Source organism: Lagopus muta, chromosome 3 (assembly GCF_023343835.1).
Source record: "Lagopus muta isolate bLagMut1 chromosome 3, bLagMut1 primary, whole genome shotgun sequence".
Lineage (NCBI taxonomy): Eukaryota > Metazoa > Chordata > Aves > Galliformes > Phasianidae > Lagopus > Lagopus muta.
In genome coordinates, this window is record NC_064435.1 from 22,177,391 (window position 1) to 22,189,877 (window position 12,487).

General features: G+C 43.1%; 1 protein-coding gene across 1 annotated transcript in view; it reads right to left on the reverse strand.

The window, feature by feature from the left end:
- LAPTM4B (lysosomal protein transmembrane 4 beta) overlaps positions 1 to 12,487 on the reverse strand; it is a 57,771-nt gene that overhangs the window by 14,273 nt on the left and 31,011 nt on the right. The window contains 1 exon segment of the mRNA XM_048940025.1: positions 6,820 to 6,915. Coding sequence (XP_048795982.1) covers positions 6,820 to 6,915 — 96 coding nt within the window.

Consider the following 12,487-nt stretch of genomic DNA (forward strand, 5'->3'; position numbering starts at 1 on the left):
GCCTCCCCAGTAGCCTTGCTAAGCTCTAAGCTTTGTTTCAGTGCAATCTCTAGGAGAACAATGCCACCTACTGAACCACCATCGACAGCATCTCCCTCCTACCCAACTTACAGCTGATGTTATTTCCGCCTCTGCGTAGCTCACAGGAGCCCAGGGCTAGAACAAGTGGGTCTTGTGGGGAGCTGCTCCTCCACTTGGCAATGGCCCAGCTTGCTCTGAGCAAGGTGATGTGATGCAAAGCTAGCAGGGTGAGCTCGCCTTTGAGCTGAAGGCAGCCTCACAGAAGGGCAGGGATTCTAGGGCCAACCCAATAGCCCCACTACTCTTCCTGGTTTGAACAATATTTGCTTGGGTGTATTCAGGCTTCCCCCATGCTTCTTTATGCTGTGTAACTACACAGGCTTGAGCTTGACCTGAAAAACCCATATATATCCTTGGCAATAAGGATTTAAGCTGTCACTGTTGGTTTTTTTTGCCACACTGATACATATCCTCAGAATTATACTGAAGACTTGGACTCATTTTCTGAAGCCTACAAAAAGGCAGCTGTCCGATGGCAGTGAATCAAGCCTGCTAGAAAACGGTCTGTGAAGAAACACTGTCAATTTATAAACACTTTTTTTTTTTTTCCTCCTGCACTGCAACACTCTGAATTATTGAATTTAAAAAAAAAAAATGGAAGAACTAAATTACACATCTCCTCTTTGTGTTTTTTCTTTAATTATGAACAATGAAAACAGATTTCTCTCTTTCTAATGCAAACCTCTTACTGTTGTTTTTTTGTTTGTTTGTTCATTTGGTTGTTTTTTTTTTAATGCATTATGGTAATTCCAGTATTTGAGCTGCAAATATCACTGGATATATTTCATTTGACTGAAATAAGATTATATTGAGGAAAACAGTTTTTGATCTCGTACTTTTACTTGCAAGTGAATGTAAATTTAGTGATTGTAAAGAGAAATGAAAATGTTTTGGAATTATTATTTTTCATCTTAGGACAGCATTTGCCCAATAGTGACACCATCAACAGCCATTTCCAAGCAGCACAGCTGGCTTTTGATAGCAGGCACCTGGTAATAGCTGAGACCTATAACAAGAAGTTCGATTGGCAAACAGCACTAAGCAACAGAGCAAACAGGCAGCATGAAGCAATTCAGCAGAGAACGCTGGATTTTAAGAAAATATCTGTACTTAAACACGGAAATATCAGAAGAAAGAGTTGAGTAGAGATAATAGGTAGGTGGAAATGTTGAAAAAAAAAAAAGGAAGAAGGAAGAAGCAACGCAACCTCTTCATTAAGACTCAAGGACAACTGACAAGGGATGACTTCACTGCAGTGGAAAGTGAAATGCTGGAGCAGCAGAGTAGCTGTTTGTGGGAAGAAACAGGCTGTTCATACTTTTCTGCAGTTGAGAATCAAACAGAAGAAGCAGAAGTGCTCACGTACATTAGAGAGATGTGAGTGCTGGCATCCACATGGGACATGAGCCCTCTGAAGATTCTCTGATTAAAGACGTTGCTGTGGGAATGTACAATTTGAAGTTCTAAGACCAATTCTGCAGAACAGATCCAGCCTTTGAAAACACTTTCAGGTCTCTAACACAGACCATTACATGTGGACATTAATTAATCACCCATTCAAGTGCTGGGCAGATCTGCCTGCATCCTTTTTATTTCCTTCTTCTTGCCTCTGTTGCTTCTTCTCTGCCTCCCTCTTTATCTGCTTTCCTCTTGCAGGTTTTATCAGACAGTTTCCACCAAGGAAGATGCAAACTCCTCTGCCTTGCACTCAGCTGAGGCTCTGAGAAGGGCTCAGAGGTTGAGTCATGCATTCAGCATTCATTTGTGGTGTGTGCTCACTTTCAAGTATGCTTGTGGTTGCTAATCAGTGGAAAAAACCTGCCTCTGATTTAGTGGCCTAGCCATAATGTTGCGTATACAGGCCACTGCATAAGACAAGCTACCTGGTGAGAGTTGCCATGTTTCTGGGATTTTTATAATGCACTATGGGGAAAAAAAAACCAAAAACCTTTAAAGAAGCAGTTTTCTCAGAGATGTCTTCCATTCAGGTGAGTACCTTCTTGAAACTGGCTCAGGATTTGGAAATCAGAAGTCCCAAAGATCCTCTCAGAAACAAACATTTTTGCACATGGTATGTCTGTTTCTGGGCTTCATCTCACAATTCTGTCTAATTGGCATGAGTCTAAGGAGCCTTCTCTCCTTCTGTACATAAACTAGTCACCTTCCACACATGCAGAATTACACAATAACATGAAGACTGGCTCTTCCAACCTCCTGCTCACAGGAATCATTTAGCAGGAATGAAAGACCTAACTGCACTGCTGAAATAGGTCTCCCATTGCTTTGGGAAAGTGAGAACAAACAAAGGAGTGTTGGCAGATTATTTACAAACTACTTGGTTGTCATGTCAACAGTACAAATATGTCTCTGCTAAAAAAATGCAAATGAACCATTGCAGATAAACGTGTGTCGGATAGGATTCATTGGAGTGATTTGGTGAAGTATGTAAGTAACCAAATCCCAGTTTGAGGAGAGAGATTTACAGCTTTACAGCTCACTGGCAGTATGACTGGAGATGAAACTTTCACTGATTAGCTACTGCGAGGGTTAAAAACAAACAAAATGAAATCCCCTGACTGTTCAAGAGCACAAAGAAGCTATTCATGCTGCAGAGAACAAATAACTTTGTGTAATCTTCTGCACTCATAAATTGGCAATATCTCCAAACTGGACCATCACTTCCATGGCACTGCTGTGACAGTTTAAATTAGTGTAGAAAACAAATCTTCATCCGTGGTGTGCTCAAAGCAGCTGGCAGGAAAAGCAATCCCAGACTGAGAAAGGAGAAAAATTGTCCTCAGGTTACTGTGGTTCATTGTGTGGGAGCTACCTTACTGCAATGCCAAAATCTCTTGCAGCATTGGAATAAAGCTTAGAGGAGGGAGATGATTACATGTTCCTGAGCAACATTGATGCTGTTGTGACTAAGTTACAGAACTGGATCTCCATTATTTCTACAGCTGGACCTGCCACTATCACCCTTTGGCTCATAACTTCATGATATCTTCCAATCAGCTGGGGTCCCCAGCCCAGCACCTGCTGGTCCCCAAACTGGCTGTCATGGAGCCAAGCTGGGTACATTCCTGTGGTGTCAAACTTAAATGAAGGGCCACAGGAAAAGGATATCTCACCTAATGGAGTTAACAGGAACGTCCCGTTCACAACCAGCAGTGGAGAGGACGTGCCTTTGTTCCAGATGGCAGGCTTGCAAAAAGCGTGGCTTAAGCCACTTACATTGTGTGACAAAAATCAGATTATCTGGTAGTCAATAGCTGCAGCAACTGAGTTACAGTTCACATCTATCAGCGTTATTATTAAGATCGGGGAAAACTAACTGGAAATTTCTGTGCCGGGAATTTCCCCCTAGAAACAGTCTACACTTTGCTTGTTCTCACGTTTTAAGTTACATGAGAATTAAGCCACAAAAAGAAGGAAGGGAAACAACCGAATATTAAATCCAATCCCATATTTAAGCTCAGATTTTCACTTCCGTTTGCACAGATTGATGCTGTTTCAGCTAATGCAGATGATAAGTGGACACATACATAAACAAAAACAAAAACCAAAAAATGATTCCTGAATACAATATGCCCTATGGATAAAATAGATAAAATCTACAGCTCTGTTGGAATTCATGTGGCAGGTTTGATTCCAAAAATTACAGATTTATTTTGAAGCAGAGGGCAAGATGGACCCACATTTTTTAAGAAACTTGTAGTTTATAATTTAAGGGCATGTTGGGGTGAGGGGCCATGCCAAAAGAACTTTCCCAGCATCAAAGAGAATGAAAACGTATTGTTTTATACATGAATGCACTTCAGTGTGGAAGGAATGTTATACAATTCAACAGACAAGAGTGACCTATCAGAACACTTCCAAATTTCTTGGTGTTTCTTCAAGATTCCTAAAATCTCCGAAGTCCCCAGCGCTCAATTTTCTAAGCCCCATTCTTCCACACTTCACTTTGATATTTCTTTTTTTCCAGCTGTTTTGAGGTCACTTTTAAAAATTATGTGAAAAGGGATTTTTGCTCATCTCTTTCACTCTATGCACAGGACAAAAAATCTTTTCCAGCCCACCACTTGGGGAATAGAGGAAGAGCATAATCTTCTTGAATCTTCTCATTCATAATGGAAAGTGATGAGGATTTAGCCCTACAAACTGTTATTCTCTGCTGAAGTTTAGCAATAAGCAGAAGTAAGAAAGGCTGCTCAGGAGCGCGTCACCTCTTCCATCACGTCCCTGAGAGCACTGCACTGGCAGGTGTCCATGCAGTTTGTCTGGGAAGGGTGTTCATAAGGTGGAGAGAGGCTGTGAAACTTTGAGGTGAAGGAACTGGAGAGAAGCAGTCAGGCATGGGTTTTACTGAATCTTGCTGCCATCCCTAAACCCAGACAAGTAGTGACTCTCTGTCCTTTTGCCCCTTTGGGCCTGTGGAACTCTTCCCCAGCAGCACAGCTCTTTAGCACTTCTGTACTCCTGAACTAGAATTTCGTGGTGAAAGTGACAGCTGAGAAATCCCAACCAGTACTTTCCATAGGACTTGATCTAAGGTCATTGCATTGAGCTTACTTACGAAGAATGAACAAAAATACATCATAGCTGAAAGCAAGAGATTCTGACCACAGTCACATGAATGAAATGTACAATGGTCAGGGCACTAGCCAAGGACGTGCAGCCTTTCCCAAAACCTACATCTGCCAGAGCTGTCTTGTAAGATCAAGGTAAACAAAGTTACATTAAAATCTCAGTGCAAGAATATGCCATCTGTATAGAAGTATATATAAGGGCTGTCTTTCCTCACAGAAACACTTACAAGGAATTAAAAAATGAGGAGGCAGCTCAGATCTCTTTGGTAGATATACGCATAATTACAGGCTAACTACAGAAGCACTGAGAGAAGTTTTGTAACCACATATCTCTGAAAAGCAGTCGTCTGCTTTGCAAAGGCAGCAGTGTAATATATGCTTTTAACGCAGGTTTTAAAAAGCGTTGGTAAGTCGAGGTTTTTAGATAGCTCAGCTGGCATTTTGCCACCAGTGAGCCTGCCAGCTCTGTGGCTTGTGAAGTCAGCAATGCTTGAAGATGAGTTACAGCCACCCACAAGCTGAACAAAGGAGCTATCAAAATCATTTCACATAAAACTCCTGGTTTTACTCAAAGTAGATTCCCCTAAAGAATGTAGTAATATTTCTTAGTTTTTAATAAACCCATATTTGTACACCTAAATGTCCTAGTTGCCAGCTCTGATAATAGCCTGTAACATTTCTTATGCTTTTCTTAAAGCTCCAGATACTGGAGACAAATGCAAGAGCTACTGCTTTGACATGCAAGCAGTTGAAGTTTCCTAGCCTTTGTGGCTGCACAGGAAATCACTCATTCTAATAACAGTCGACCTAATGTCTCAGTGCGTGGAGACCACACACGCTTTCAGAAAACCTGAGGAAGACAATCACAGAATCACAGAATCACCCGGGTTGGAAGGGACCCCAAGGATCATGTAGTTCCAACCCCCCTGCCTGGCAGGGCCACCAAACATACACATTCAGATCAGGTTGCCCAGGACCCCGTCCAACCTGGCCTTAAACACATCCAAGGACGGGGCATCCACAACCTCCCTGGGCAGCCCGTTCCAGGGCCTAACCACTCTTCTAGTAAAGAACTTCCCCCTAACATCCAACCTAAATCTTCCCTCCTTCAACTTGGATCCATTTCCCCTAGTCCTGCTATTGTCAGCCCTTTTGAAGAGTTTACTCCCCTCCTGGGTGTAGGTTCCCTTCAGGGTACTCCAAAGAACCAAACTCATGCTGCTATGATTCTGTTATACAAATTATGTAAACTAATTACATAAAGTAGTGGATTCACCCAGGGACTGATTTGGCACAGTGCCCTCCATGTGTGGCTTAGGTGGAACCATGTGGTAGCTCCACAGAGATCACTGCAAACACAACTGGCTCTTTCTGGGGACTCCTTCTTGCCTCTTTCCTTCAGTGCCTTCTACAACCAGCAAGAAATCACTTAGCAGTAGCACTGCACATAATCGATGAGCACTGAATTGCTACAAAGTGAACTGACATCTGCCATCCTTTGTGGTTAAAATTCATTGATTAACTTTTTTCATGTTGCTCTGTTTCATTCCGTTTCCTTGCTGTACAGAATAATGATGTAGTGAGAGATGGATCACCGAACTTGTGTCGCTTTTTAGACACTCTGTGATGGTGCTATGCCAAGTGCTGAGTGTCCTAAATCACAGTTTCTCTAACTACATCCACACCTCACAGCAGGTGTAGACAATGGCATCCCTGGTTCCTAATCATGCCCCACACTGTGTAGATAATAGCTTCAGCTGGGACATTCCATGGGATTGTCTTCCAGGCTGAACGGCCCAGTTGTGTCCCTCAGAGTGCAGGGGGGGCTCGTGCCATTTCATAGCTTAATAAGGGATTATCACACAGCTGGAGAACTCAGGGCTGGCAGCATTCCTGGGATGATGAAGTCAGCTGTAGTTGATGTTTAACACATATTCTTTGGACTATATACATAAAATAAAATTTTAGCAACAGGTGCCATTTCAACCACAGAGCACCAGGCTGTTAAATCTCAAGCCTAAACAAAACCAATGGATGACAACTCTCAAAAGAATTAAGATGGTTAACTAAGGAGTCAGAAATTAACAGACAACGAAGATATAAAATAGAATATTAGAGAAAGGTTTTCTCTGTGGTCTGGCATCCTTACCGCAGTGTCATTGGTGGTAATGTACACCAACACTTCTGAGTTGTTTCTGCCATTAATGTATCGATAACAGTTCCACACGCAGCTTATCAAGTAACCCTGTAAAGAGAAGTGTTATATCATTATGTACAGAAAATAAACCATATACATTTTCATGCCACAGATTTGTGCAAATTGGATCCTGGACTGAGCAAAAGCCCTGGCATGGCATTAAGAACAGAAGGAGAGCATGAAGACTGCAAGTTCAATGCAAACAAACACTGAGAAAAATGTAAACGTGATTCTCAAACTTTCTTTTAGTACTAAAAATTTAGCCTCGTGACTCTTTGTTCTTTGTCTTTATGAAAGGCCGTATTACAAAGGAAGCTTTCCATGATGCTCTTTAAGTTGTGTGCTTGCTTTAGTCTTGTGACTAGAAGGAACAGACACAGAAAGATCAGGCAGAGCAGTGTGGGGTGAGCTGGTCTCTTCAATGCTCCATATACAAAGCAGGGCAGTTAAACAGTAAAATACTAATACAAATATGAATATAAGCCTGCTTGCTGCAGTGTCTGTAAGCATATCTAGGAATTCAGCAAGTCATCTGACACCAGACCTCACAGTGGGCAGGAGTTTATGGAGACTTGGGTTGGACTGAGAAAGCTGCTTCATTTAGACAGTCCAGACCTATCTGAGTAGAATTTACTGTTTACAGATACTTAGTATTACAGCACACTTATTATGGACTAATTTTTTGAAAAGAAACATCAGTTTCTTTGGGCTTGAATGTAAGTAAAATAACATCACTTTGTGTATATAACCCCCATTTTACTGAAATGTGCACATCACATACACAGACTTTCTTTCCTATGCCTCCCTAAATACAGAGATACGTGAGTTCAGTCAGACATCTCAAAGCTATGCATGAAATGTTGCACACTACCAGGAGTAAGTTTTAAAATATAAAATGAATGTACACATGAGATAATGTGTAGCAGATACAGAATACCTCATGGATGATAGTAAAATGTAAATAGAAATCACTTCTGGGCTCCTCCATGGTAAGGCTGTTAAGCATCACTGCTGGGTGGTTAGTGGTACTAGAAGTTGAAGCAAACCCCAGTAAAATGAGTGCAAGCAGGCTGGAGACTGAAGCATCATCGAGCAAATTACAGGAATCCCTTCCTATTTTGCGAGTGCAAGCCTGGCAGGTGACTACGTAAAGATCTCATAAATCATGTGCATTTTTTCAATACTCCGTTTAATCTGAGATTAAATCAATGCATTACATATAACTGAAAGGGCCAGGGGTCTTCTTATTCTTGCCTGACCAGAGAAAATTGCCAGTGTAAAAGTATTTACTGACATCTGAAATCATTCCCCTCCTTTTAACCTTTATTATTATAATAGAATATAAAAATATTACATATTCCGTATGAAGAAAAAAAAAGTTATTGCAGCAATAATCCTACCACAGGATCATAAACTGCTGTTTTGCTGTTTTTGTTCTTGGAGCTCACTCAGCTTGGGATAAGGCTGCTGCCTGGCAAAGAACTAGGAGTCTCCAGCTCTTTTTAAAATGGTTAGGAAAAGTGTACACATCCAGCAACTCCTCTGCCAGCAGGACAAATTCCAGTCTGGCCAGCAGAGAGGAGCAAAGTGGCTGGATGAGAGAGGAGACAAGAACACATGTGGACCAGCTGGGCTCAGATCCTTAGCATGCCCAGAGCAAGGCTGATAGAGTGAGGCTACGCAGTTATCTCTGGAGTTTTCTGCTTCTCACACAGCCACACACAACAATGATGAAAACAATGTGTTTTGATAATGCCCATCTTAAATCTTTACTTAGCAGGCTCTGCATAGCAGTCCTTCCAGAAACCTAGTGTATGCAAAGTTAAACTGCTAGCACTGATTGGATTTGCCTGTGCATCTCTCTTGAGTGAGTCATATTTTGTGACTCACTTGCACTGATGACCTTCCAAAACCCTCGTATCCTCTTCAGCTGCCCTGCGCCTCCTTCCCCTCCAGAGCAGTCACATACGAGCTGTTTTTTAGGATGCCACATGACTCACAGATCACTCGACTGCACATCAGGAAGAGGGTGTTGGTTTTTTTTTTTCCACTTGGACCGAGCTGGCTAGAATCCAGTAAGCCTGCTTCCTCTTCTTTATGGCCCTGGATGACTTGGGAATGTTACTTTCTACCATCAAGTGAGGACAAGACACGTCAGTGCTGAGGAGGTCAGGCTGGCTCTGCACCCTGAGCTGTGGGCTCTGTGAGCCACGGCCTACTGCAACAAGCTGTGTAAATGAAGGACTGTGTCTCTTTCCAGAATTAAGTAGCGATGCCACTGTTGCTAATTACAAACAATACAAAGTCCCTCAGTGGCTTTCAGTGCTCAGAGTGCACTGAGAGAGGCATAACAGCGAGTACAGAGCAGAGTGCCGAATGCAGGACACTTCTGTGCAGACGTGGCACACCTTCACAAGAAACATGTGCACAGTAAAGCCACTTATTTGCAAACCAATCTCTACAATCCTTCTGTTCAAATCCAAACTGAGGGAAGCTCCATTTCAGACTCCTTGGGAAAAGTTATCGGGAGATTTATTTTTGAATTCTCTCATTCTGTTATATGTGGTGAACGTATCGTAGAATCACAGACTCATAGAATATCCCAGGTTGGAAGGAACCCACAAAGATCATCAAATCCAGCTGCTGCCTGCATACAGGATCACCCCAAATTCCAAACCCGTGTCTGAGCGCTGCCCAAACGCTCCCTGAACTCCGGCATGGGGCCGTGCCCACTGTCCTCCACTGCCCCGTGCAGCCCGTTCCGTGCCCGCCGCCCTCCGCTGCAGCCCCTGTCCCTGACCGCCACCCGCCCCTCCCCTGACGCAGCTCCATGCCGTTCCCTCGGGCCCTGTCGCTGTCACACGGAGCAGAGCTCAGCGCTGCCCCTCCGCTCCCTGTGAGGAGCTGCAGCCGTCATCGGGCCTCCCCTCAGCTCCTCTGCTCTGCACAAACCCAGGGACCTCAGCCACTCCTTGTATGTCTTACTCGTATTTTACTTCAATATATGCACATGCAACTGCTTCACCTTCCAGCTGCTGTTCTAGCCCTGCAGCCTAGATGCATGAGGATCTCAGAGGATGAGGTCCACTTTAGCTCTTGGAGTGAAGATGCACACCACAGAGCTGGCAACACACCAGTTTTCTCCTGGGAGTCTGATGTTCACATTTGGAAGTGGCCTTACATAAAGGTCACTGGATCTCTGCTGTTGAGCCCAAAATGTAGTGAGCAGTATCCTTTCCCACCTGCTGAGGTCCACCGGGGGTGGTCCATTTCCAGTCTCACCAGTCTGTACAGACAACTTATATGCATATCACAGAGACCAGGTTAACAGTTTGCTGACACTGTCTCACTGAACTGGAAAATCTCTAGGCTGCCTCTTCCTACCTACTTTGAGCAAAAGAAAGGCCAACAGGGAGAAGGAGAAAAGGCCATCTTCAGCAGCCACAGAGCGCTCAGAGAAGCCTGGGGGAGGAGTTTATTTTGGTTGTGCTTGTGCTTACCAGCTCAGGCTGATTTGGGCTTGGAGGCTTTGCCCTGGCTGGGAAGGGCAGATTGAAGTCCCAGGGTTTCTATTTCAACAGCTGAAGCTGTCAGGGGAAACCAAGGCCCCATTCACCAAAGCAGCTGCAGAGAGGGGTGCAGTCCAAAAGCTGCTGTGCTTTATATGCTTCAAATATGCTACTTGAAGTTCTGTGTACATACTTTTGTACTGCTGGATGTCCTTGCTCAGCCAGATAGGAAAGATCTGTGTTTCATGGAATGTAACTTCAATTCTGTTTCCAAACAAAGACAGTAAGTGGTATAACACATTTTGGTCTGCTCTGGAAAAGACTCTGCCTTGGCATGAAATATTCATCCATCCATCTGAAATATCCGTTAGCTACTTGGGATCCAAGTGAGAGCTGTAAAGACAAGTGCCTGTGTGTGGTTGGCTGCCTCTCATTCTTACTACCCTCTTTTGTCCCTCCTTCTTACAGTTTCATGCACAAAGCACAAAACCACTATCTAATATGTGTATATCTTGATTTCTGCTCATGAGTGTTTTCCTTTATGGGTAGCTACGCTCCAAATAAAAGTAGCTGCACCTAAAATAAAAGTGTCCTGATACCAAACATTTCTGATTCATCTTCTGATTATGTTTCATATTTCCCACCAGATTAATGCAACTTTTCCTAGTGCAGCTTTTCCTAGGTTACAGTGTTTTGATTTCTCTCTTTATTCCTAGTCCAGCTCCAGCAGCAGTGGGGGCTAAAGCATATTTTTATGCACAGCACCTTTCCAGTTTCAAAAACTTGGTACCACCTGTTAAGTCTATCAGCGATAAAGTGTGATACATGTGATAGTGTCCAGCTTTCTTTTCATGCAGCTGACTCCAAAAATCTACATAACAGCTTTTCTGGAAACACAAGAAATTCAAATTAAAATGCTAACTTGATTTTAGTGTGTGTTTCTGTGTGAGTCATATATTTGTGATTCATTTGCACAATAATATATTGCTAGAATGAACATTAAGAAAAGCAATAGTCTGTAATAATCCTGGCCATAAAGAGCTTCAATACAAAAATGGAATATTAACTAATATTTCAATCTAACAAGGCAATTTTCTCTTTGAAAAGGATACGCTAGCAACTTTAAAATAGAATAAATTTTTTCACTATTAATTTCTCAGTAATTCTTTTTTTGCGTAGTGGTTAGTTTTTGCTATTCCGATTTTATTTGTATTTCTTTTATAATCATAGAATCACAGAATCATAGAATGGCTTGGGTTGGAAGAGACTTTAAAGATCATCTAGTTCCAACCCCCTGCCGTGGGCAGGGTTGCCAACCACTAGATCAGACTACACAAGAACCCATCAAGCTTGGCCTTGAATGCCTCCAGGCATGGGGCTTTCAGAGCTTCTCTGGGCAGCCTGTACCAATGCCTCACTGCCCTCCAAGTGAAGAATTTCTTCCTAACATCTAAACTAAATCTTCCCTGTTTCAGTTTAAATCCATTCCCCCTTGTCTTATCACTATCTACCTGCGTAAAAAGTCAGTCCTCCTCCTACTTGTAAACGCCATTCAAACAGTTCACAATGAAGTCTCCCTGGAGCCTTCTCATCCCCAAGTTAAACAATCCCAATTTACTCAACCTTTCATTATAAGAGAGATATTACAGCCCTCTAATCATCCTCATGGCCATCCTCTGAATCCACTCCAACAGCTCCACATTCCTCCTGTACTAGGGGCCTCAGGCCTGGACACACTACTCCAGATGAGACCTCACAAAGGTGGAATAGAGGGGGAGAACACCGTTCCTTCCATGCTAGTCCCCCCTCTTTTGATGCAGCCCAGGATAGTATGGGCCTTCTGGGCTGCAAGTGCACACTGCTGTCTCATGTCCATCTTTCCATACACCAAAATCGCCAAGTCCTTTTTTGCAGGGCCGCTCTCCATGAGTTCTTCTCCCTGTCTCCCCCTAGGGGGCATCACTCATGACTGGCCTTCACCTGGATGTAAAGCCATAGACAACAATCCTCTGGCTATCACCATCCAGCCAAAAATTTATCCACTGAACAAATCCACGTCTCTCCAATTTAGAGATAAGGATACGTTGAAGGACCATGTCGAAGGCCTTGCA